The sequence below is a fragment of the Lepus europaeus genome, chromosome 1 (assembly GCF_033115175.1).
Source record: "Lepus europaeus isolate LE1 chromosome 1, mLepTim1.pri, whole genome shotgun sequence".
NCBI classification, from domain to species: Eukaryota; Metazoa; Chordata; class Mammalia; order Lagomorpha; family Leporidae; genus Lepus; species Lepus europaeus.
In genome coordinates this window covers 144,450,990-144,477,293 of record NC_084827.1, presented here as the reverse complement: position 1 = coordinate 144,477,293, position 26,304 = coordinate 144,450,990, and the positions used below count along the sequence as shown (strand labels likewise).

At 45.4% G+C, this 26,304-nt stretch overlaps 1 protein-coding gene across 1 annotated transcript in view; it reads right to left on the bottom strand.

Moving 5' to 3' along the window:
- The window catches only part of LOC133767119 (aldehyde oxidase 3-like), a 136,162-nt gene that overhangs the window by 2,215 nt on the left and 107,643 nt on the right, over positions 1–26,304 (bottom strand). The window contains exons 33-34 of the mRNA XM_062201333.1: positions 20,386–20,574; positions 4,723–4,890 (exon numbers count right to left, since the gene is read on the bottom strand). Coding sequence (XP_062057317.1) covers positions 4,723–4,890; positions 20,386–20,574 — 357 coding nt within the window. The remainder of the gene's footprint in view (positions 1–4,722; positions 4,891–20,385; positions 20,575–26,304) is intronic.

Below are 26,304 nucleotides of genomic sequence, written 5' to 3'. Positions count from 1 at the left end.
AGGATTGCTATCTGGTTTTTCAAATTCATTGTCTACTTTAGGGAAACAGGGTGAATATAATCTGAACAGTGGTTCCGACACATGGCGCACTCACTGTCCTGCTAGAAGAAGAAATCTAGCAATGCCAGTGTCAAGTGAACTCCTCAAGTGCACGCAGCTGTCCCTACCATCCTGGGCTGCTCCTTCCTCACCTCAGGCTCTCCAGCCAAGCTCTTTTTTGGCTCCTGCCCTACTCCCCTGTTCTGCCCAGGGATCAGCAGCCCTCTGAATGCCAAGGGCAGCCCTTCTGCAACAGTGAGATACTTTGTCCAACATTCTCGGGTAGCCAGGCCACAGATCGCCCTCAAATAAACACTGGCAGGTATTTGTCCTTGCTCAGGATCCAGGAAGGCAACATTGTATTTTTCCTACAAGTGACACAACAGCTGTCTGCTTCAGCAAAACTCTTACCTGCTGAGAAGGCAGGAGAGGAATAAACATCCCTTTCCTTTAAAATTTTTACTTGTTTACTTATCTGGGAGACAGAGGAGACACAAAGAGAGATCTTCCATCTGCTGGCTCCATCTCCAAGCACCGGCAACAATCAGGGCTGTGCCAAACTGAACCCAGGAGCGGGAATTTAATTTGGGTCTCCCACAAGATGACAGGGACCCAAATCCTTGAGCCACCACCTGCTGTCTGCCGGGGTGTACGTTAGCAGGAACCTGGACCGGGAAGTGGAGGTGGGACACAAACCCAGGCATTCTGATGGGAGACTTAACACATGTCTTAACCGCTGTATCAAATGCCGGCTCAAGAGACGTTCATTTTTTGAAAACAGAATATACATCCGTTTGTACACGCATTATACTAACACACAGATGGGCTGTAAAATGAGATTTACTCTGAGTTGTTCGAAGAGTTTGAAAAAGCATCACGTTACTGGACACCATTTAGGCTACTTCTCTTTACAGAATGGATTCCTTAAAACTTTCCTTCCCTGTTTCCTACCAAGATGCTGTTTAGGAGCCGCTGAATCCGCGAGAGAAAGCCTGCACGGCCCCACAGTTGGACTGGGCTTAACTCCTGTCTGTGTCCCCTGGGGCACCTTTGCCTTGTGATCATCAAGACACCAGCTGTGCTCTTCACAAGATCTTCCGTGGGAAGAACTGAGGAGCCACTGCCGCTTGGTCCTGGTCACCGGGTCCCTGCATTCCCGCCGACTGCAAGGTGGTGGCGCTGGGACCGCCATGTGCAGTGCTGTGCAGTCCTCCCCAGCTCGGGGCCCTGTGCATGGCCTCCTCCTCTGTAGAGGTCTCTCGAGGCTCGGCCTGAGGCTGGAAGGGACGGCCACCCTCTCCGTTTGACTTCAGGTGAAAAAGAGGCACATTCAAGTCTCGGTGTTGAAGCAGAGAGCTTGCATTGGGCAGTGCAGAACCGTTGAGGGCAAACCCTCACCTGCCAGGAGCTCCACGTGCAAGGTTTTTCAGGCTTGGATTCATTGGGATGTGTAGTTTGGGGATGGGCAGAACCCGAGTCAAACTGGCCAGCTGCTTTAGATTAGCCCTGCGTTTGCAGTGCAGCTTCCTACGCTGCCTTGGCTGCCAGGTAAGCCCACAGTTTCAGTCCATGCACGGATTTCCCCCCAGGGTCACCAAGTTCAAGGCTCCATCCCTGCACAACTCCCTCCCTCACCTTCAAGAAAGGCCTCTGTATCCCACCTGTGTCTCACTGAGGCTCCCTGAGGTCTTGCCCGCATGGCCTCCACCATTGGGAGACCTGCCCATCTGCACGTGTAGAATGGTGGCAACCCTGCCTGTGCCAAGTGGGAGTCTGTAGGCATGGCGAGGCGCAGGGAGGGGGCTCTGCCCAACTCCCCACAGTCCTCAGCACTGCTGGGTTTGGGGGCACTTTGGTGGAGGCCTCCTGGAATTTGGGGTGCTGTCATCTGTGTTGGGGTGAGGATGGTGTGGTTTCTGGGCCCCCAGAGAGCAGAGTTTTGTTAAGTAGGTGCCTGTGCACAAGGGGTGGGAAAGTTCCAGGCCCTTCGCCGTATTTCTGTCTGATGGTAACCTCCCTCCACACCCGGGGGCTGGCTCTGAAGACAGCTCTGCTGTGTGTGTGCCCTGAGCCTTGGAGCCAACTGCAGCCCCGGTGTTCGGTCCCCGGCCCGTTTGGTACCCTCCCTGGAGAAGCCCCTGGCTCACTCCTTCTCTTTCCTCCTTCATTTTTCTTCTCTGTCCCCTTCTTTCTTTCCTGCATTCTCCTCTTTCTTCGCTCTCTGCACTTGCACCCTCTGGTGAGCTTTATCCAGGTTCACGGCTCTAATTACTAATTTGTACTCATGACTCATCCGCCTTGCAAGCCAGACCTCTTGCCGATCTTGTATTAACTGCCTGTTGGAGAAACCCCTTGGCTATAAATCTAAAGTCAAATCCACCTCCCTTCGCAACAGCTCTCCTTGTGTATCTTACTTCTGTTCAAGGCGCCACTGCCTCCCACCTCACCTGGCACCACCTGGAACTTTCCTTCCACTCCCTCTCCCTGGCCCACGCCCTGCTATCAGACAGCAGGTGCTGCAACTTGAATCTGCCTTTCCTCTCCTTGACAACCAGTACGTTCTTGCTCCATTGTGACTACCGCAGGAGCTTCCCCACTGTCCTCTCCTACACTGACTCGTGTTATACAATCTGCCGGATTACTCTTCCTCATTACTTCCTTTCCTTGATCGAATCACTTTCAAAGATCTGCCGGATCCACAGAATAAAACCTGAAGGCGTTAACTTATCTTCAAGGCTGCCTGTGATCTGGTCCAGGCCAGTCTTCCAGTTTTGTCGGCAGACTTCCCCTTTCATAGTCTGCTTTCCCTCCAAACGAATGATCTGCTTTCTGAGACATCCGAAGGTATTTCAAAAGGTCTGGGGGGCCGGCGCCATGGCTCACTTGGTTAATCCTCCGCCTGCAGTGCCAGCACCCCATGTGGGCACCGGGTTCTGGTCCTGGTTGCTCCTCTTCCAGTCCAGCTCTCTGCTGTGGCCCGGGAAGGCAGTGGAGCATGGCCCAAGTGCTTCGGCCCTGCACCTGCATGGGAGACCAGGAGGAAGCACCTGGCTCCTGCCTTCGGATCGGTGCAGTGCTGGCTGTGGTGGCCATTTGGGGCATGAACCAATGGAAGGAAGACCTTTCTCTGTCTCTCTTTCTCACTGTCTATAACTCTACCTGTCAAATAAATTTAAAAAAGAAAAAAAAAAAGGTCTGGGGACAAACTGACACATTGAAGTAGGCTCCTCTGCCCTCCTGATCCCCATGGTCTTGCTTCTTTATTTTTTTCCCACCTGGAATTCCTTTTCCTCTCCGTCCACTTGTCCAGACCTCACCCGTTAGCAGGATGTCACCTCCTTCCTGTCCCTTCCGGAGGTCTGTGTTTGGCTGGGTCTGTTGTAACCGCTTCTGTTTGCATTGCTTTCACTGTGTACAGTGTAACTACTCTGTAAGCTCCATGAGCTGGGATCTCCCGGACGGACTTATTTTTATCATTGCTTAAGTGCCTGGCCACAACATTTTGGGTGCTCCAAAAAAGGTCTTGGCTACATAGATGGATGAGTATGCCCCTCAACCTGCTCTCTGCTCCCTCTTTCTTTGTTTTGGCCCCTGAAGAGGAATGAGCGCAACAGCTTACACCGTGGAAAAGACCCACGCAATCTAATGATGGACTGGTTGCCATTTGGCTTAGGCACCGTTAGTACAGACCTGTGCTAAGTTTTCTCACGTGCATTTTAGAATGCATTGTTATTCACCACCTCAGGTTTGTGTAGGTCGGCTGGCTAGGGGAAGTTTCAGGAGCTGGGGTGATGGGCTGGAGGCGATGGCCTCTCTGCCAAACCCCAGATGCCTGTCTCCTCCCGCCACTAACTCAGCCCAAGATCTCCCTCTGCTCACTTCTGCACTACAGGTGCAGGCTAAGAGCAGAAAACAGACGAGTGGAGCACCAAGCGTGGTTGGGGAATGAGATGATAATAGCAATCGCCATAGTAACCGTTAGCACCTATTTAACTGTCACTACGTGCCGCTTCTGTGCCAAAACGCTTTCAGAAAACCGGTGGATATTTTATCTACTTAATCAGACATGGCAGCTGAGGCACAGACGGGTCCACAACATGGTCAAGGTCATGCTGATGACCGGACAGTGGCACAGCGGAGACTCCAGCGCAGCCTCCCGGTTTCCAAGCCTGCCTTTCCTATGCAGTTAGCATTTGCTGAGTGCAACCTGCTGTGTGCTCTGCAGAACCTGCAGCAGGCTGGGCACACAGAGAGCATCAGGAACAGCCTGGGTAGGGAAAAACGCTCTTAGCTCCGTGTGTCACCTCCTAGTGCAGTCCCCAGCCGCGAGTGGTATGTAACCATTGTTTCCCAGGGCTGTCTCTCTGCTGGGCTCTGGACTCCATGGGCCAGAAACTTGCATCATTAACTGTGGTTGCATAGCTAAGAGGATCGCCAGTTGGGCCACCTCCACCTAAAGTCTGCAGGGCTCCGATGGGAAGGGCCATTTCCCAACCCTTCAAAATCTGTATCGCCCTTTGTCAGGATATAGAACAACAGGCGACTTTCCTCTTCCCATCGAAGCCGTTCTACTTGGTGGGGCTGTGAACGTGCTTTTTCAATTGACGTGCGCCCCCCACCCTCCATTCCGCGAGAATCACTGAAGGGCTACAGAGCTTCACCGACAAGCCAGAGGCTTCCTACCAGGTCCGTGAACTGATCCACACAGGCCATCCGGATGAGCTCTGGCGTGGCAGGGCTGTTCATCGCCAAGGCAGGGGGCAGGCCCCTCTCGCTGCGAGCTGCGGCTACAGCGTCAGTGATGGCGAAGAATACGGAAGACCCCAGAAACATTCCGGACTCACCTAGGCCCTGGGGGTAAACAAGACAAAAAAAAAAAAAGAGGATTTTTAATAAATCTACCCTAGGGCACCCTGTCCATGGGACATGGAGGGAGGGGCTAGGCACAGTGACTGCTTCCCTGAGCTGGTTTAGAAAACCACGGGCAGGCTCCCCCTCCCTTCCATCCTGGAGCCTACAGTGGGTAGCCCTAGGGAAGCAGAGTGGGCCCTGAGTCCTGATCCCTCACTTCGTCCTCAGGCCTGCTGAGTTCCTTGATCACACAGGGGCTCAGGGAATGCTCTCTGAACAAAGCCCCCTCCCCCCCCCCCCCGACTGAACACGCATCATTTGAGGCTGGCAGCCTCTGGCCTCTTCCCACCCAGTGCTGAGCTGGCCCCACTCTTCCCACGGGAGGAAGGCCTCCTGCCCAGCCCCGGAGCAGCTCGGAGCTCTGGGTAGAGCTCGGTTTCTGTTTGTGTTGGGAGCTGGCTAAGCCTGCGGGAGCTCCGTTCTGGAGGAGGGAGCTAATAATCCCCAAGCTGGCCAAACTGGATAGTGGTGCGTGGTGAGAGCCTGGCTGAGGCCTGGAGAGCACTTGCCTTAAGGGATTTTGTGGGTGCGGCTGGCAGAGCTTAGACAGTTTCAGGTAGCACCTGCTGGGCTTCGAAAGGAGGAGGGGGCTGAGAAAGGGCTGGCTTTTTGGCTGACACTCCCAGTTAGGTTCATGCCAAGGAGCTGATCTTCTGTACTTCAAATAAAAACACAGCAGGTTTCCAAAAATTTTCCCTAAATTCTGAACTTAGAGTGCGATCAGGAGCCAAAGCTTTTTCAAAGTACACACAGCCCTTCTAGGAGATTCCAATGCATCCTTTTGGTGGCTGGGGCCTGCCCTTGAGGGTCTCTGGGTTAGATGCCAGCTGTGTCGAGGGGGACACTCATTTTCCTTGTCCTGTGTGGAAGGTGCCCTCTCCCACGCTGACGCCGCTGCATCTCACTGTGCAGCAGAGCCCCGACCAGGGCGCTGACCTGCGAGGGCCATATCCACCCGGAGGAAGGGGGCCCTAACCGAGGAGCTGAGAAAGGCCCGAGTGCAGGAATCTTGGCTTGGGAGCCTTGGGAAAGTTCAGCACCATGAGCTCTGTAAGAGGACTGTGAGTTTTATTATTAGCTCAAAGAAAGCCATCAAAGGATTTAACTGGGAATTACATAACTTTCCCCCCATTCATGCACTCCGTAGCTAATCTGGTGCCTTGGCAGATCAATCATGTGCTGGCTCACATAATATACTCACAACATCCCTTAAGCAGTGACTAACACTGGGAATTAGCAGGCAGCTGTGGGAGTTATTTAGGCCTAGGGAGGTTCCAAGGCTTTCAAATGACATTAGCAGGTGGTTCTCTACTCCACCCATATTACTGGTTCCCTCAGGTCCCATAGCAATGGCTCAGTGCCAACACTGAGCTCACCAGCAGCCGGGTCCTCTCTGCTGCTGGAAGTAGAGATTCACATGGCTCCCAGCTCACGCCCTGCCCAAGACAGGCCAGCATGCTGGGCGCAGGAGAGGGGGATCCTAAGGGTAGTGTTCCCTTATACCTGCCTTCTGCCTAGTGCTACCAGTGCCTTCCTTTCCATGCACATTGTACAGCTGACTCCAGTCAAACATCCGGGGAAATGTCCAAGACCCCTCACTCTGACTTTCCTGCCCAGGGCCAGGAGATGAGATGGGGAAGCATTGGACGAAGGTGGAGGTGTTTGGGGTCCAGGCACAGGGCTCTGGCCCCCATGGCTCCAGCTGCCTGCTGATGAGAGCAGGACGTGCCAGCCCACGTGGTAGAGTTTCCAAGCCTGGGAGCTTCACCAGGTGAAGAGCTCAGGGGTCAGACAGGGCCCTGGGGGCTGACCGTCATCATAGGCCGGGCACTCCCTAGTCCAGCAGAAACCTGGCCATGTGGGGCTCTAGAGTTGATTGGTTCCTAGAGATTCCTCAAACTCGAGACTGATGGGTGAACCAGATTGATTGTATTAATTTATGAGGAGAGAGCCGACTGTCCAGAAAATGCTGGCTGGTGCTCTCGTTCTGTAGGTGATTCTACAGGGGAAATCAAACTGTAGTCCAAAAGCTGTTCGTGGCAAACACAGGCACTCCAGCCAAAGAGAAGCTTGACGGAAGAGGCCTCATTCCCCACCAAAAGCAGGGCTACCATGTCTGTCATGTTTAAGGTTGCACTCATGTACCTAAAGGTGCTGAATGCAACTCGTTATTGAATGAATAAATGAATAAAACAACTGTCTAGGGTGAATTGACTTACTGGTCACAGTAACATAAGTAACTGTAGCAGCTGACAGTTACAGTCAGTTGACTAAGGGCAAGCACTTTGCATGGGTTATATCCTTAAATCCTCACAACTCTGAGGAAGGCACTGCATTGCTTCCCATTTTTGATGGTGAAAGGGGCACTTGGAGCAGTTAGATAACTTTCCTAGGCTCTGCAACTAGTAAATGGCAGAGCTCGGATTGGTCCTAATACAGTTGCCCTCCCAAACCCTAAATCCTATTTGACGCAATATCACTTTTCACTCCAGGAAGGGCATGAGTGCTGACTGCTATGGTTTGAACATGTTCCCCAAAGTTCATGTGTTGGAAACTGAACCTCCAGTGCAACAGTGTTGAGAGTTAGGAACTTTAAAGAGTTATCTGTACATACATGTACATACATGTTATCTGTACATACATGTTCATTGCAGCTCAATTCCAATAGTTAAGAGATGGAATCAGCCCAGATGTCCATCAACTGATGACTGGATAAAGAAAATGTGGTGGAGGGCGGCAAGATGGCGGAATAGGCAGGGAGCACACTTAGTCCGGGGGGAGAGAAAGTTTAATATAAGTGGAGATACTGCAGGGTCAAGGAAGAGTAGGGGATGAAACAGCAGAGGAAACTCTTCCGGAACTAGTGATTCACAGTGGACCTGCGTGGAGAGTGTGGGAGCCCAAGTTCGGGACACCAGCGGCAGACTCAATGCACCAGCGCTGGAACGCGAGGTGAGCCGAACCTCCATAGCCCGAGATACCAGCAGGCAAGCGGAAACAGGAGGCTAGAGGGAACGAGGCTTGAAACTCCGTGGGGAAAAGTTTACCAGGCTAACTAGAAGAGAGAGAAAAAAATAAAAAAAAGTGACTGATACGGACACAAGTTTCTCTCTCTCTGCTCACCTCTCAAAGGCGAGCAAGACAGAGCAGTTGCCATTTTGGACATACGTCATAAGCAGGGCGACCTCAGGTCTGCACCAGTCCTGAGCCTAGCAGAAAAACCTGACTCTGTGGGGAGGGGTGAAATAACAGGAGATTAGCATCTAACTTGGCAACCCAGTGGGAGATTGCAGGAGAATTGGAGCCCACACTGAGGGCAGCAGAGATTCCCTGTGTGGTCCTTGGGAAAGAGCTTCCGATCTCTGGCTCCTGTGGGTATATCATTTGCCTGCTAACTACCTCCAATTACGTTCAGCTGTGCGGAATTACTTCCCTTTTGAATCAAAAAAACAAAGAGAGATTTACCACACCTAACCTGGGAGTGTCATCCTTGACACACCCTCAACCCTGAGGAACCAAACACAGCTCTCAGTCCACACTCATCTCAAGCCTCTAAGGCTCCACTGAAAGCAGACAGTCCACTTAATATAGAGCCATAGTGTAACAAGAAAAAACACCACAGTGAAGAAACCAAATATCTCCAACATGCCAAACAACAAACGCAAAAACCAAGCTAACAAGAACAAGGAAGAAACTATGATGCCCCCAAATGAAAAAGACACCCCAATTCAAGATTATGAAGATGATGAGATCGAAGAAATGCAAGAAGCGGATCTCAAAAAATTGATAAGAACATTAAGAAGTTCTCAAAAACAAATTCTTGAACTACAGAAATCCTTCATGGACAAGATAGAAAATCTCTCTTGTGAAAGTGAAATATTAAGGAGGAATCAAAATGAAATGAAACAACTAGTGGAACAAAAAACTCTGATAGTGACTAGAAATCATAATGAATTGAAGAGTTCAATAGATCAAATGACAAACACATTAGAGAGCCTTAAAAACAGAATGGGCGAAGCAGAAGAGAGAATATCAGACTTAGAAGACAGAGAACAGGAAAGGAAACAGGCAAACCAAAGAAAAGAAGAAGAAATTAGAAATCTAAAAAATATTGTCGGGAATCTACAGGATACTATTAAAAAACCCAACATTCGGGTTCTAGGAGTTCCTGAAGGCATGGAGAGGAAGAAAGGATTAGAAGGCATTTTCAGTGAGATACTAGCAGAAAATTTCCCAGGTTTGGAGAAGGACAGAGGCATCTTAGTACAGGAAGCTTATAGAACCCCTAATAAACATGACCAAAAGAGATCCTCACCACGACACATTGTAATCAAACTCACCACAGTGAAACATAAAGAAAAGATCCTAAAAGGTGCAAGAGAGAAACGTCAGATCACTCTTAGAGGATCTCCAATTAGACTCACAGCAGACTTCTCATCAGAAACCCTACAAGCTAGAAGGGAATGGCGAGACATAGCCCAGGTACTAAGAGAGAAAAACTGCCAGCCCAGAATACTATATCCTGCAAAGCTCTCATTTGTGAATGAAGGTGAAATTAAGACTTTTCATAGCAAACAGAAACTGAAAGAATTTGTTGCCACTCATCCTGCCCTGCAAAAGATGCTTAAAGATGTCTTACACACAGAAACACAGAAACATGGTCACCAATATGAAAGAAGGTAAAGGAAGGAAACCTCACAGCAAAAGATCACAGGAAGCTCAATTTCTCTTTGACATAGAATTAAACTCTGATGCTCTGTTAAAGCAATGTGTTAAAGTAATCTATTATGTTCTCTTGATGTCTGTTAAATTCTAATTGTTCAAAAACAGCTGAATTTTTATTAAGAGCTATGGGTTATTTAAATATGTGCTTATTTTCAAAGATTTGAATAATCACCTTGTAACAATGATCAAATTTGGTCTATGTTATGTCATGATTTTAAGAAATCTTATTTCAACCAGATATTTTGGATCTTGAGCCTTCTTGGCATTCTTGACAGGCATTCAAAAAATCAAAGTTTCAAACAATGTGGTCTCTAAAATTTCCAGTAAATCCTGGACTTTGGTTTTTCCAGTTTGGGCCCAACTGAAAAAATCAAAGGACCTATGTCTCTCATCTTATAGAGACACCAACTAATCAGTCTATTCGGAGTATATTAGAAGGACTGTCAAGATGTGACATGGTACCAGACTTTAAGTTTCTATAATGGAAAATGCTATTAATATAAATGTTTGAGAATTAAAAAGTCTAATGATCTTGTGTTACTAGACATGATAGTTATCTTAATGAGAAAGCCTCAGAGGCCTAAAGGGTTAAATACTTGTAAAATCCTACAGGTGCTTTCAAAAATACTGTGAAGTAAGCAAGTGCCTCTTGTTGGTTGATGAGTTTATAATTTTAAACATGGCGACTTAAAGTCTTTTGTCATCCACAGTTATATATGATCTGCTGCTCATAAAACTAAAGCGTTGTTGGTTCTGTGTTTAGCTGTCCTCCTATAGGTTCCTATGGACTTTTTCCAGCCACTTTTATTGTATTCAGTACTTTGGGATGGCTCTGTAAACAGATGAAGCCAATAATGTATTAACAGTACCAACTGAGAGAAAGTATGGTTAACTGAGGTTACTAAAAAGAAAAAGCAATTCAAATCCATTGGCAATCTACAAAAAGAGTTAAAGATTTTAAAAGCTATTATTAAAATTGCTATATTGGTCTATTATGCTATATTATATGTGTGTACATATTGTATGTCCACATGGGGAAATTTTATTAAGAGTTTTATTTTAAATGGCTTATAGAAAAGATTGTCCATTAATTTAAGCTGCTAAAATCAATCAAAGATACATTTTAATTTGTGGGACCTGAATCTGTGTATCATATGTTTTAGACTTGTTTGTAGAAAGAAACTAAAAACATTTTATACGGTTGTGCTTAGGTTTACTGGCTAAACAAACTACACCATGTTAGATATTTAAGAGGTGTTTTCAAATACATGATTCTTAAAATTTATAGAAGGCATTGGACCTTCTGGTAAATGTTTTCTTAAGTTGTTATCTAATGGTTGAAACGGTTTGTTAAGTATTCATGTGATATTGCTATTGTCAGCAAGCGATCTAGGACTTGCTCCCTCATTTCTCTATTCTAAGCCCAACTTGTTCTTTCATTTCTCTATTCTCTTCAAGGTAGGAAACTAATTCTATTATGAAGGAATCTGTAGGATGCACAATTTAATCTTTAGACCTTATAAAAGAGATGGCTAACATTTTTCTGCAATAGCATAGCCAAAATAAGAACTCAAATAATAATTTCATAGCTAGATTCACTTCGCCATCAGCGAAGTATACAATAAGTAGAAAAACCTCCCTTTCAGACCAAAGGGAAAGAAAGTTTTAAAGTGAGAATATAATTTTCCTCATGGGCATTGTCTACCTTAGAAAAACTACTACAGAATATGCCTGTGACTATAGACTTGTAGTTCAGGCCACCGAAGATTAGAGATGGGAAACGGGCACTCCCTTGACTTGCATCCTCTGGTCTGCTTGAACACAAACCAGGAGGAAAAGAAAGCTAGGCATCAGAAGCAAGGGGTGGCAGGCCTATTAATGGCTGATCTGTACAGTGATCTGCCCTCAAGGAGACCAAACAGGCCAGTCCACTGCAGTGGCTTTCAATGTGGTAAGCCTGGGCTTCAGCAGAAGTCAGCTTGTGAAGAGCCCTGGCAGCTCTGCCAAGAGTTGGATCACTGGAAATGGACCTGCCCTGGAGTCGAAGGATGCCCAGGTCAGAGCCACAGATCTTATTGGCTCTAAGCTGAAAAGCCCTTCACTCAGCCCAACTTCCAAAGTGACCACTGCAGCTGAGGGGACAGCCAAGTAGGGTCAGCAACATTGCAGGCAGAACTGTAAATTTCTTGTTAGAGATGCCACCTGCCTTTACCTGGCCAGCTCTCCTCCCAGGCCAGCCAAGTAATGAAAGTCAACAGAGTGCCTTCCCCTAGGAGGTTCACACCTCCCTTAGGATATACCCCATGTGAAGAGATAGATAGGTCTGGGCCTCTGAATTTACAAGGCCTAAAGCCCACCAGATTATTATCAAGCCCCTTCTATCAGGTTCTATTTGCCTCTCAATCAGAAAACTTAATTGTAGCTTAGACAGCACCTTTCTTAGCTCCTCTAATAATGACTCTGTCCTTTGTTCTAGGCCCTGTCTAGTGCACTTGGGCCTCATTCCTTTGTAATCATAACCTCTACTCTACCACCAATGGCTCTACTCCCAACATGTGTGTACTGATGGTCCTCTTCCCCACTTAATGCTGTATAATTGTTCAAACCTGGTAAATGCCACTCTTAGGATCATTGGTTACTACCCTCACTCTGTCTTTTATGACCTTGTCTAAATATGATCAGAGTCGGCAAACTTGGAAGGCTTCCATAGCCTTGGCAACTCATGACGACAGCCTAGGGTGGTTACTGGCGCCATAAACTAGAGTGTCAATTTGTTGGGTCAACAACAGGAGCCACTGTGCACTTGCTCCTCATGTGGGATCTCTGTCCTTAATGTGCTGTACATTGTAATTTAATGCTATAACTAGTACTCAAACAGTATGTTTCACTTTGTGTTTCTATGTGGGTGCAAACTGTTGAAATCTTTATACTAAATTGATCTTCTGTATATAAAGAGAATTGAAAATGAATCTTGATGCAAATGGAAGGGGAGAGGGAGCGGGAGAGGGGAGGGTTGCGGGTGGGAGGGAAGTTATGGGGGAGGGGAAGCCATTGTAATCCATAAGCTGTACACTGGAAATTTATATTCATTAAATAAAAGTTAAAAAAAAAATTGAAGAAGAAAAAAAAAAAAAGAAAATGTGGTATAGAAACACTATGGAATACTACTCAGCCATAAAATGAATTCAATCCTATCTTTTGCAACAAAATGGATGCAACTGGAAACCCTTATACTTAGTGAAATAAGCCAGTCCCAAGAAGACAAATATCTTATGTTTTCCCTGGTTTGTGGTAACTAATAGAGTACCAAAAAATGCAACGTATTTGAGTGAAACTGACATTTTAAGATGTGATTATTGTTTACAGCCCTTGTCTCAACTATTGAGGAACAATTCTTTCCTTCTTGCTATTTGTTGAATTCTTTACTTGGTGGAGGGTTAAGCTTATGATTATCAAATAAATTGAAAGCATGTTATTGTAAAAATTAAAGATAGAATATGAAGGGAATGAGGAGGGAGGGTGGGAGCATGGGTAGGAGGGAGGGTAGGGTGGGAAGGATCACTGTGCTCCTAACTGTGAATTTGAAATCCATGAAATTTGTCCACTTTATATAAAGGTGATTTGGTCATGAGAACCTTGTGGATGGGCTGGTGAGCATTTTTGCCAGAGTAGGTTTGTTATTGCAGAAGTGGGTTCTTCAGCTCAGAAGTGGGTTTGTATTAAAAGTGAGTTCAACCCTCTCTTGCTGTTATGCCCTTCTGCCATGCGATGACACAGCAAGGCCCTCACCAGATGTGACCCCTTGATCTTGAGTTCCCAGCTCCCAGAATTGTGAGTCAGATCAATTCCTGTTCATGATCAATTACCCAGTCTCAGGTGTTCTCTTACAGCAGCACGAAACAGATCAAGATGCTGACACACCCAACTTCCCCTCGTTCCCAAACTGTAGGGTGATTTCTATCATTCATTTACTGTCACTCTACATTGAGTCACGTTATAGGGGTCTACTTGTCCTTGTCACACAGCGCTCCCTTATTTCCTCCAAAGATGTTTCCCTTTTCCCTTGGTTAGGATGTAGCAGCAGCTATGAATTGAGGTATTTATAACTCTGAGTTGTTTTACACTTCACATGCTGCATAAGGTTTTGGTGTGGTGATCATAAGATTGCAATGGAACTGGAAAGTGGCTGTTGCCTAGCGACCTCACAGCTGTCCCAACATCGTAGTGCAATGCATCCCTCATATGTCTGTGGAGATCAGGGTGGAAACAAACCTACAGTACTGGCAGTTGTGTAAAAGCATGGCAATACATTTAGGTACAGTACACGATACTTGATAAAATAATAATAATGACCATGTTGTTTGTTTATGTATTTGCTACACTTTTTGTCATTATTTGAGTTTACTCCCACTTATTAAAAAGAAGTTTATGTAAAACAGTATGTGGTATTATGCCAGCAGCAGCCCCATGCCTTTTGTGCTTACTTCATCTTTTTATTGCATCAAGGGCCCATGTTGAGTGATTGACCTACACCGTCTAGGTTTGTGTAAGTTCAGCATCAGGTGATCACATGATGATGAAAACACCCAATGGCACAGATCTCAAAGCAAATCCCCATCATCATGATTGTCCCCGAGTAGTGGGCAAGTACCAACAATAGGTAATGAGAACTCGCGGACAGAATGACTGTCTCTCAGGGAAAGCTTACATGAAGGGTTGCTCATGCTACTTCCCTCTGATGTATGGCCCAGGTGGCTATGGTGCTGGGTGGAGAAGAGTGGGATGCTGGCCGATAATGGTGCATGTTGTGCTGGGTCAGCAGGTGTCATGTAACCCATGCACGTCTTGGTTGACAATGGAGAGAGAATGATGAAGCACCATTATGGTTTTTGCCTTGTATGGTTCTGAAAACATAAGGTGGTACTCTCCCAAGTTACTGCCATCCAGATAGATTATCCCACGGTTTTCAAAGGCCCCAATCATTTTTTTTAAGATTTTTATTTATTTATTTGAGGGGCAGAGTTACAGACAAAGGGAGAGACAGAGAAAGAGGTCTTGCATCTGCTGATTCACTCCCCAAATGGCTGCAATAGCTGGAGCCAGGCCAATCTGAAACCAGGAGCCAGAAACCTCTTCCAGGTCTCCCATGTGGGTGCAGGGGCCCAAGAACTGGGGCCATCCCCCACTATGGCACCACAGGTGGAAGGTTAACCGACTATAGCATAAGGCTGACCCTGGGCTCAACCATTTTAAAAGAGATTGTATTACCCTGAATTCTGTGATCTGGGATGGGTGTCCAGCTGTCTCTCTTGTAAACCCCCTGGAGGAGGTAGAGTGCTAAGGCTGTGGGTCACCTTCACAGGCTCAAGCAGTATCTGTGGCAGCCCAGCTTTGTAACAGTTTCACAGAACTCCATAGGATGTTATCTAGTCTATAACAGCTGGGACCCATTTCATGTGGAACTATGCAGTTTCCTGAAACATTATTCTGATGCTATGAACATATATTCTGACAACATATATTGTGACCTGTTTAATATTTTATTTTGAGGAATTCTGTTTAAGTGAATAAAAAACATGAGGCTGTTTTGGTTCAGGAGGTAAGCTGCAGCCTGCAATGCCGGCATCCCATACCAGAGCAACGGTTTAAGAACCAGCTGCTCCACTTCTGATCCAAATCCCTGTTAGTGCACCTAGGAAATCAGAAAATGGCCCAGGTACTTGGGCCCCTGCCACCCACATGGGAGACCCAGATGGAGGTCCAGGTTCCTGGCTTCATCCTGAGCCAGCACTGGCCATTGCAGCCATCTGGAAAGTGAAACAGAGGATGGGAGATTCTTTCTCTCTTGGTCTGTCCCTCTCTCTGTCACTCTGCCTTAAATAAATAAAATAAATCTTTTCAAAAAAGAAAAAATGTAAATGAAAACAAAAGTTTCCAATTGTGACAAAATGAGAGATTCTCTGATACTTTCCATGGGATGGATTTAAGGTCATGATTTTGTTAGGGCTGAAGAAGTTGTATATGCATCCCCCTAGCTTGCTCATGAGACAAACTACTAGAATTACCTTTTGCCTAGATATAGGAAATGGGCACTTCAGAGAAGTATTTTTCAAAAGTTTTTCTTTTTTACCATAATCTGCCTATCAACTATTTATTATGTGTATCCTACATCTAGCCACTGCTCTAGGAGTAAGGATAAAGGGTGGGTGACCTAGGCCTTGCCCTCAAAATGTACATAGTTATTTATTAGTGGATAAGACTATTTGAGCAATGCCTGTAAAATGAAAACCAAAGAGGTACAGGATGGAGCCCAAGAATATCAGCATTTAAGGGATGAGCAGGGAACAGAAGGAATCTGGAGTACAATAAACAAGCATAGACGGAATGGGGACTTCGGGAGGTGAAATGGCACTGGAGCTCAGGGAATAGAGTATTTTAAATCAGAGAGAGTGAGAAACTGTGATGAATTTGCTGAGAGGTCAAGAAGGTTAAAGGCTAAAGAGGGTCCACTGTATCCACCAGCACAGAGATCACTGGGGACTTTGAGGACAGTTGGTTAGAGTAGAAGGCAGACGACAGTGTTGAGAAGTTGAGTAGGTCATAAATCATATCAACCTCTCTAAGTGAAATGTCATCTAGAGATAATAATCTGAAATGGACTGTGGCTTGGAGAACCATGACCTTGGCCTTATTAACATTTCCCATTTCAGCACTTCATCTCTATGTGTGGGTCAGTGGTTGCCACAGTATGAACAATGACTAATTCTGTAGATAAAGAGGATGATATTATTGATCATTGAAAGGGTGTTGCAAACTCCAGCCACTTTTTGCCAATACATGTGGAGCTATAATTGATATCAGGATAAGGATGTTCATTTGGCCATGCCAATCAATTAGAGCTTAAAAGAAGATGAAAAATAGAATGGATCGGCCGGCGCCGTGGCTCAACAGGCTAATTCTCCGCCTTGCGGCGCCGGCACACCGGGTTCTAGTCCCGGTCAGGGCACCGATCCTGTCCCAGTTTCCCCTCTTCCAGGCCAGCTCTCTGCTGTGGCCAGGGAGTGCAGTGGAGGATGGCCCAAGTGCTTGGGCCCTGCACCCCATGGGAGACCAGGAGAAGCACCTGGCTCCTGCCATCGGAACAGCGCGGTGCGCCGGCCGCAGCGCGCTACCGCGGCGGCCATTGGAGGGTGAACCAACGGCAAAAGGAAGACCTTCCTCTCTGTCTCTCTCTCACTGTCCACTCTGCCTGTCAAAAAAAAAAAAATGTCAAAAAAACAAAACAAAACAAAACAAAAAAAAAAAAGAAAAGAAAAATAGAATGGATCATTAAGTCCTCCAGGGACTATTTGCCTCTAAATTCCACTCATACTTAAATGGAACCCCAAATCTCAGCCCGTTTTGACATTCAGGTGACTGAATTAAACTCTCAGCTCCCTTCAATAGAGGAAATGACCCCCTCAGAAGTTCCTGAGCAAGGGGACTGTAGTTAGCTTTAGACAGCAGGGAGTTGAGCAAGGGTCCAGGAGAGACAGGAAAAGGACAAATCCAATCATCCACCCACACAAAGCATTGATTATATTACAGACTGGGTGACAGCGCATGTGTAGTGATTGACATCTATGAGCTTGGCTTGAAATAAGGGATCCATAGATGCACCCAAGGAAGGGACCAAGGACACGTAAAGGATTCCCTTGAGCATCCTATTGGGGTTGGCGGGAGAATGGAGAGGGGAGCGCTAAGAATACAAGATGAACTTTGTGCCTCAGCATCCCGAGCTTGGCTGGTAGGGGTGCCCTGGCATTGCTCCCTCCAGGTGTAGGTTCCACTCTTTGGAATGCTGGGGCAGCCCTCTCACTAGGGAGGGTGGCTTCAAGAGGCAAGGCCCTTAGTAGCCACTGTAGTGTTGTGAATAGAACTTAGTGCGTTTTTTGACTGAGCGGTTAGTGATGGTGGTATTGAAAACTCTTCCTTATCTACCAGTGTGAGCGAGTTTAACAGAATGAAATCTCTCTTTGTTTGAGCAGGTAGAAGACATTCCTGCCATGAGGCCTTCTCCTTGCTGTTGGGGTGGAGGCTGAACAAGGGTAAAGGAATTCCTAGAACACCATCGGCTGATTCACTTGCTCTCCCAGAAAGAGGAGCAGCCCCGCTGCCGGCTTGCTGCTGAGACTTCCAGAATCTCCGGCGTGGATCAGGATATAATCCAGACATACTGACTGTGAGAGGAGTTCTTGAAGCCTTGCTTTGAGATTTATGGCAGTTTAGGTGAGCCATGGCATCACACAGTCCAAGAGTGGGGTGGGATCTCTCAGCCTCCTAGGTCCTCAGTGGGCATTGTACAACTGAGGGCAGAGCTAAGCCAGCCCCAGAAAGCTGCGATGAGACATGGCTAAAGGTTCAGAAAGAGGGAGCCCATGTTCTGTAGACAAAGGGAAATTCACACTCCTCCTTATCTCCACTGCCCTCCAAAAGGAGGGAGCATGGCGACCAAGACACGTCAAGGCCCAAGGCTGGTTTATTGACTGCTGCTTTCATGGCAAGAGCATTTCAATGAGAAGGGCTTTATAATGACCAGCAAAGGAAGCCAAGATCAAGCTCAGACTGTCAGATTGAAATGTTCCCTTGCTGCCATCCCAAGTGCTTTTCTGTCTGCAGTGGGGAGGAGTGAGAAGGCTGGGGCTGCTCATGATGGGAGGTCACAGAGGTGAGAGGCGGGACTGGGCCTCCTCTCTTGGGAGACGGTTGCTGCTCTCTTTCTCTGAGGTTCGCCTTTCGCCTGCTCTGACTCCTCCTCCCACTAAGCTGAGGAAAGAGGGCTTGGGACATTGCTCTCAAGGAGCTATCCTCATCCTGGATGGCCTTGGGTGAGGATTACGCTCTAGCTTTCTTGGAGGACCACTCTTCTTATCCCCAGCACATGCAAAGGCATCTTTCTGTGATGCCAATGTTACTAACAACATTCCACATCGTGGCTGTGGTTGTTGCTCCAAAGGGAAATTAAGTTTATTTACAAACCAACGTCTGTGACTTTGGGGGCAGGAAGTCAGGGAGTTTCGAGGCGTTTAAAACTCAAACATGGCTATCTACGATGATCTGTGTTGAGAATTGTGAACAGAAAGTTTTACATGGTGAGTGTGTGTGTATTTGCAATGCATGCATGTGTAGTGTGTACAAGTTAAAACTTTCCTAGGGAAGAATCTCACTCTTCATTAAGAAGGCTACAGACAAACTGATATTTACTGAGAACTGAGGTCCATGCTGTTTCTTAATTAAGGACTCAGTAGCTAACTTGTTCCCCTGGGAAGACTCAGAGAGTTTAAATGTGTGCGCATGTGTCTATATTGTTGCTGGAATTGACTTCCGACTGTATTCAAGGGGTACTTTTTGGTTTTGATGTTTTTCTTTTCAGACATATACTGATTAATTGGGAATGAAGGAGTTCATTGGATTCTGGACACTTCAAGACCCTGTTTTAGGGAAGGGCACGAAGTGTTTCTAGGTCAAGGGCCAGGGAGAAAGTGCAGGCTTACAGACTGTTCCCATACTTTCCCTTTGTTCTTTATGGCTGTCTATTCTAGTCATGTAATCTTATCTAGTTGCAAAACTTCCCCAGAGCTCAGAGTAGCTGTTGAAAGTAGAGTTTGGGCAATTTTGATGGATTTTTCCTAAGGGGCATTTAACAGTGCTCAAGCAAAAGGGATTTCTACTATGAGGCAGTGTGGGTGTAAGGAGTCTTTGATTAGCATTTGCTCCCCACTTCCATGGCGCTCTGGAGGTGGTTCTACCTTGGTTGGTGTTTCCTCATTTCCAGGATTGGGCTCTGTCAGATGTGCTTCCCAGTATTTCCTCACCTTGAGGTCAAAAATTGTTTACTACATTCACATGTTTTTGTGGCTCAGTCTAATATTGGATAAGAACATCTTGTGAAAAGTGCTATGTGCTCTATCTTGAAATGCTTTGTCCTCCTTTTCTAATAGGACTATAGATGAATTTTATTTTGGTATTTGATATTTTGCCTGAAACTCTGGAAAAATAACCCATTTGATGTATTTGAGACCAAGAGGTTGAGTAAAACTGACATCTGGAAAGATTTTGGGTCTTGTGAGTGGGCTGTCATTGGCCATAAGAAGAGAGCAAATCACTTCTTGCCCCCTGGCCTCTGCTCATCCTGGTGTCTCCTGGTCACCCCTGTTGAGGGACCAGGGGGATGCAACTCCAAGGGGCTGTGAACTTTTTGAGTCACATTTATCATTTTGTTTTATTTAAGCCTTGGCTCAAAAGCAGCCCTCTGGGCAAGGCTTAGAAATGTGTGGTCAAGTGTTCTATTATTGGCAAGCAGTTAAAGACAACAAAGACCCCAAGATTCTGCCAAGGGTATCAATATGGCTTCTGTGCCTTATCAAAAGACCCTAAGAGTTTTTGGACATGAAATGGATGTTAGAAATAGCTTTATGGGCAACACTTGGCAGATAGGAGTTGTAGGTCATCCCTTCCCACCTTGGCATCATGTAAATGTCATTTTTCCTTCTGTGTTCTCTCTCCTGTTTTTGACTTCTGCATCTCTTTTGGCATTATTCTCAGTGAATTCTCCAATAGGGTTTTTTGTCCTGCTAGACCCATAGGTTGGCCCACCCATCCACGCATCCATCCATTAAAAAGAATGTGTACAGGTGACAAATGACCTGAAGGCTGATGGTAGCTGCTTACCTTGGAGGAGTAGATTGCTTTTGGGTTTTGTGTTGTTGTCAGCAGGGACACATGGAGCTCCTCTGGGATATCAGTAACCGAAGGGATTTGGTACTGTTCTGGACCACGGGTGTATAGGACTCCCTCGGGAGAGTATTTTAGTTCCTCCAGGGTATAAAGTCCAACACCTTGAGTAAAGGCCCCTTCAATCTGAGACACAGAAAGAAACGAACTCAATTCTTCATGCCATGCTAAGAATTTAAGATTTATTTAAGGATTATTTACTTATTTAACTTATTTGTTTATTTAATTTCTTTAAGTTTTTTTAATTTATTTTATTTTATTTTTATTTATTTATTTTTTTGACAGGCAGAGTTAGTGACAGAGAGAGAGAGAGAGAGAGAGAAAGGTTTACCTTCCATTGGTTCACCTACTAAATGGCTGCTACGGCCGATCCGAAGCCAGGAGCCAGGCGCCTCCTCCTGGTCTCCCATGCGGGTGCAGGGCCCAAGCACTTGGGCCATCCTCCACTGCCTTCCCGGGCCACAGCAGAGAGCTGGACTGGAAGAGGAGGAACCGGAACAGAACCCGGAGTGCCAGCGCCGTGGAGGATTAGCCTAGTGAGCCACAGCACCAGCCAATTTCTTTAAGATTTAAGAAAGGGATGGAGAGAAAGAGACTGACAGACATCAGGCCAAAACCAGGAGCCAGGAGCTCCATGTGGGTCTCCCGCATGGGTGGCAGGCACTAACGTACGTGAGCCATCAGCTGCTGCCTGTCTGAGCACATTAGCAGGAAGCTGGGTCGGAAGCAGGCATCTCACACAGCCCCGACTCACTGTGCACAACACCTGGCCCCAGCTCTTGCTTTTTTGGACGACTTAATCCCCCTGGAGTCCAGGGCCTCCCAGTTCTCCATATTTTACTTGCAGATACAAGCAGTAACTTTCCTAGGTTTCCTATTTCTAGGTTGATTTTAGAAATATGCCTGGATTTCATTGTCTACATAAAACTGGACTTCTTGTCCCTGGCACATGGGTCCCTAGCCTACAGGAACCCCTGGGACCCATCTCCCAGCTGCTAAACCTTTGGTTTCAGAGGCAGTCCCAAGTAGCTGGCTGCTGACCAGGCATCAGTGGCCTAAGGTATTTTTGTCTTTGCGTAAAAGGAAAACTAGACTCAAATTCAATTAGAATCTAAAATGATGTCTTTGGTAAATAGAATTTGGTTCAACTGTAACTGAACATCAGGTTTAAAGAAATTTCTCTCCTCTGAATCTAGGAAGATCACTGCCCTTAAAAATATTGCTTTGTAACTTGCCAAACTTGTTTTACAACTTGGTTTAACAGGTTTCTGATAGCAATGGGTAATCAATGCCTGTTATAGCCCCCCCTAAGGTGGACTTTGCAATCTCTGGTTTTAATGTCACTGATTTATACCTAGAGTTTTATAAAAAGGAGTAGAATTTAATATATATATATATATATATTTAAAGATCTATTTTATTTATTTGAAAGACAGAGTTACACACACACAGAGAGAGAGAGAGAGAGAGAGAGAGAGAGAAGCCTTCCATCTGCTGGTTCACTCCCCAGATGCTGCAACAGCTGTAACTGAGCTGATCCAAAGCCAGGAGCCAGGAACCTCCTCTGGGTCTCCCATGTGGGTGCAGGGGCCCAGGGACCTGGGCTATCTTCTACTGCTTTCCTAGGCCATAGTAGAGAGCTGGATTGGAAGAGGAGTAGCCTGGACTAGAACCAGCGCCCATATGGGATGTCAGCACTTCAGGCCAGGGCGCTAACCTGCTGAGCCATAGCGCCAGCCCCAGAATTTGATATAAATGTAACTTTGATCTTAATTCAGATAGAGGTATGATATCATATCAGCATCTTCAGTCATTTAGGTGTAATCACCAAACGTAAATTGGGTAAAGCAAATGAAATAAATGTATCTAAATGTAAACTTAGGTAATCTTAGTACCTCGTAGTCTATGGAAAAACTATTTGGGTTTGCCAACATGTTTTCATAAATTGTCCATATGAAAATAGTTCAACATCACTTAGAAATAACTAAGCATGAAATTTGATGTGTTATCTTATTTAGGAAATGTTGTCTTATTTAGAGATTTCAAAATGCAAATCAAAGAAATCAGTAGATAGAAAGCAAAAGCTATTAGTCTATTTGACATAGAACTACAATCTGATCCTCTGTTAAAGCAATGAGGTTTTTGCAATGCATATATCTTAGTAAATATGCTGAAATAGTGTTAAAGATCTGTTTGAAAACTGCAGCACCTTGGGGCAGGCACTGTGGCGCAGTAGGTTAATGTCCTGGCCTGAAGTGCCGGCATCCCATATGGGCACCCGTTCAAGACCCAGCTGCTCAACTTACAATTCAGCTCTCTGCTATGGCCTGGGAAAGCAGTAGAAGATGGCCCAAGTCCTTGGACCCCTGCACCCACGTTGGAGACCTGGAAGAAGCTCCTGGCTCCTGGCTTATGATCGGGGCAGCTCTGGCCATTGTGGCCATCGGATGGAAGACCTCTCTCTCTCTCTGCCTCTCATTTCTCTGTGTAACTCTGACTTTCAAATAAATAAAAATAAATCTTTAAAAAAAACATGCAGCATCTCATTTCAATAGTTTTGTTTAATTGGTGATTCTCTGTCCAGTTTCTAGCCAGTTCCAATAAGCTATTTTCTCTTCCCTAGTTCTGACTCTGTTAAAATTGTTCCAAGTCATATTTAAGATTTTATTTTTGATTCTTGGGATGACCAAAGACAGATTTTGTGTTCTGTTGAAGTAATCTATTGTGTTCTCTTAATGTCCCTGTTAAATCCTAATTGTTTAAAAATAGCTGAGTTTTTGTTAAGAGCTATGGGTTGTTTAAATATATGCTTATTTAAAGCATTTGAGTAACTTTGTATCAATGATCAAATCTGGCCTATATCATGACATGATGTTAAAGGATCCTATTTCAACCAGATATTTTAAGCTTTTTCGGTATCCTTGACAGGTATTGAAAAAAAAATCAAAGTTCCAAATTCTTGGACTTTGATATTTTCAGTTGAGTCCCTGGAAATATCAAAGGATATATCTCTCATCTTGTAGAGATACCAACTAATACAGCTATTTAGATTGTATTAAAGGTCTTGTGAAGATGTGAAGTGGTGTAAACTTTGTTATGGTCCAGCTCTCTGCTATGGTCTGGGAAAGCACTAGAAGATGGCCCAAGTCGTTGGGTCCCTGCACCCGCGAGGGAGACCTGAAAGAAGCTCCTGGCTCCTGGCTTCAGATTGGCACAGTTCCAGTCATTGCAGCCAACTGGGGAGTGAACCAGCATATGGAAGACCTCTCTCTCTCTCTCTCTGCCTCTTCTCTCTTTGTATAATTCTGACTTTCAAGTAAATAAATAAATCTTTAAAAAAAATGCAAAATGCTGCTGATACAAATGGCCAAAAGTTAAAAAGTCTAATTATCTTGTGTTCTCTTTATTTTTATTTTTTTGAGATTTATTTATTTATTTGAAAGTCAAAGTCGCACACACACACATACACACACACACACAGAGAGAGAGAGAGAGAGAGAGAGAGAGAGAGGTCTTCTATCTGCTGGTTCACTCCCCAATTGGCCACAATGGCTGAAGCTGCGCTGATCCAAAGCCAGGAGCCAGGAGCTTCTTCCAGGTCTCCCACATGGGTGCAGGGGCCCAAGGACTTGGACTGTCTTCTGCTTTCCCAGGCCATAGCAGAGAGCTGGATCAGAAATGGAGCAGCCTGGACTCAAACTGGCACCCATATGGGATGCAGGCACTGCAGGAGGTGGCTTTACCCACTACACCACAGCGCTGGCCCCGATCTCATGTTTAGACATGGTGATTACTTTAATGAAAAAGGCCCAGAGACCTAAAAGGGTTAAATGTTTTATAAAATCCTACAGGTGCTTTCAAAAATACCATGTGGAACAAGCAAGTGCTTATTCTTGTTGGTTAATGAGTTTATAATTTTAACATGGCTATTTGAAGCCTTTGTCATCCACAGTTTTATATTTTCCAAACCCTAAAAATCAGATTTACTGCTCATGGAAGTTAAAACATTGTTGGTTCTGTGTTTAAATGTGTCCTTTTAGGTTCCAAAGGACCTCTTTCCCCCTGACCTCTACTGTGTTCAATACTTTGGGACAGTTTTGTGAACAAATACAGCCACTAATGTACTACAGGTTCCAACTTAGATTAACTCAAGTTACTAAGAACAGAAAGTAATTCTAATCTATTGATGGTAATTTTAAAAAAAGCTAAAGATTTTAGGAAACTGTTACTGAACCTGCTTTATTGTTTTATCTTGTATGTTATGTTATACATGTACACATATTGTATGTCTACATGGGAAATTTATTAAGAGATCTATTTTAATTGGCTTATAGATAAAAATATTGCTCAAATTCAAAATGCTAAGTTAGTTGATGATATCTTTTATGGCTCAGGTGACCTACATTTCTGTAACAGATGTTTTAAATTTGTTGACATGTTTGTATGTGGATTTGCTGGTCAAACAAGTTACACTTGTTTTAGATATTTAAGCAATGTTTCCAAATATGTGCACTCTTGCCTTGAATTTTATAGAAGGCATTAGACCTTCAGGAAAGTCTGTTCATAAGTTGTTATTTAACAGTTAAAATTGAAAGTCTTCATTTGATATTGTTATTGTCAGTAAGCGATCTGGGAAGCCTGACTTGTTCCCTCCTTTCTTTATTCTCTTCAAAATAAGAAATTAATTCTATTCTGAAGAACTCTCTAGAATGTACAATTTGATCTTTAGACCTTATAAAAGGGATGGCTAACACTTTTCTGTAATAATAGCATAGCCAAAATGAGAGCTTAAATTATGATTCCACAACTAGATTACTTTGCCATGGGCACAGTAAACAGACAAAACCTCCCTTTTTTTAAAGCCAAAGGGAGAGAGTTTTAGTAATGATTTAAAATTTTATGAATAAGGTGGTCATCATTTTGACATAGCTTTCCTCACAGGCACGGTCTACCTCAAAGAAAACCACTTTCAGAACATGTCTGTGACTACAGATTTCTAGTATAGGCCACCAAAGATTAGGGTCGGAGCACCCCCTTGACTTGCATTCTCTTAAGGGTTTCCTCTGGTCTGCATTGACGAAAACCAGGAGGAAGAGGAAGCTGGGCTGCAGAAACAATGTAAAGATGGGCGGCAGGCCAATCAGTGGGTGCTTTACCAGTGATCTGCCACCGAGGGGACCCAGCAGGCCAGTCACTGCAGTGGCTTTCAATGTGGAAAGCCAGGGCTTCAGCAGGAGTCAGCTTTGAAGAGCCCTGGTGAAGTAGACAGGCTAAAACCCATTAGGTTTGTGAGCTGGAAGACCACGCCTTCGCCACGCCCCGTGTGACATCATGCTCTGCCTGACCATACCTGAGCGCCCACCTGCCCACAAGCCACTCTCCTGTGAAAAATATATAAAAGGCAAGGAGCATCCCAAAGGCGCTCTGTCTCTGCTTTGCTGCTGGTGATAAGCGGTTGATAGCAGCTCAAGGTGCTGGCTGCATGTGGCTTTTGGCCTGCTCTCTGCTTGGTATGGATGCGACCCTAGTTTCCAGATTTTCCTTTCTCTTTAAACTGAACTAAAGCCCTCACTTTCCTATGCACCTTTCACACTAAATAAAAGCCTAAAATGTACCATGCTGCCTTGTTCATTTATGACGGTATTTAGAATTCCTCTCTAAATATTAGGCAGGAACCCTCTCGGGCTTATTAATATTGGGGATTTATTAATAAGCATATGGTGATATCGTATGGCACCCCAAATTCTGGTAGCATGTGTGGCACCCCAGATGGCACGTCTGGGGAACTTTAAGGGGCCACATTCTTGTAGAGATTTTAGGGGGTCATTTCTGATATCACTGGCAGCTCTGCCAGCC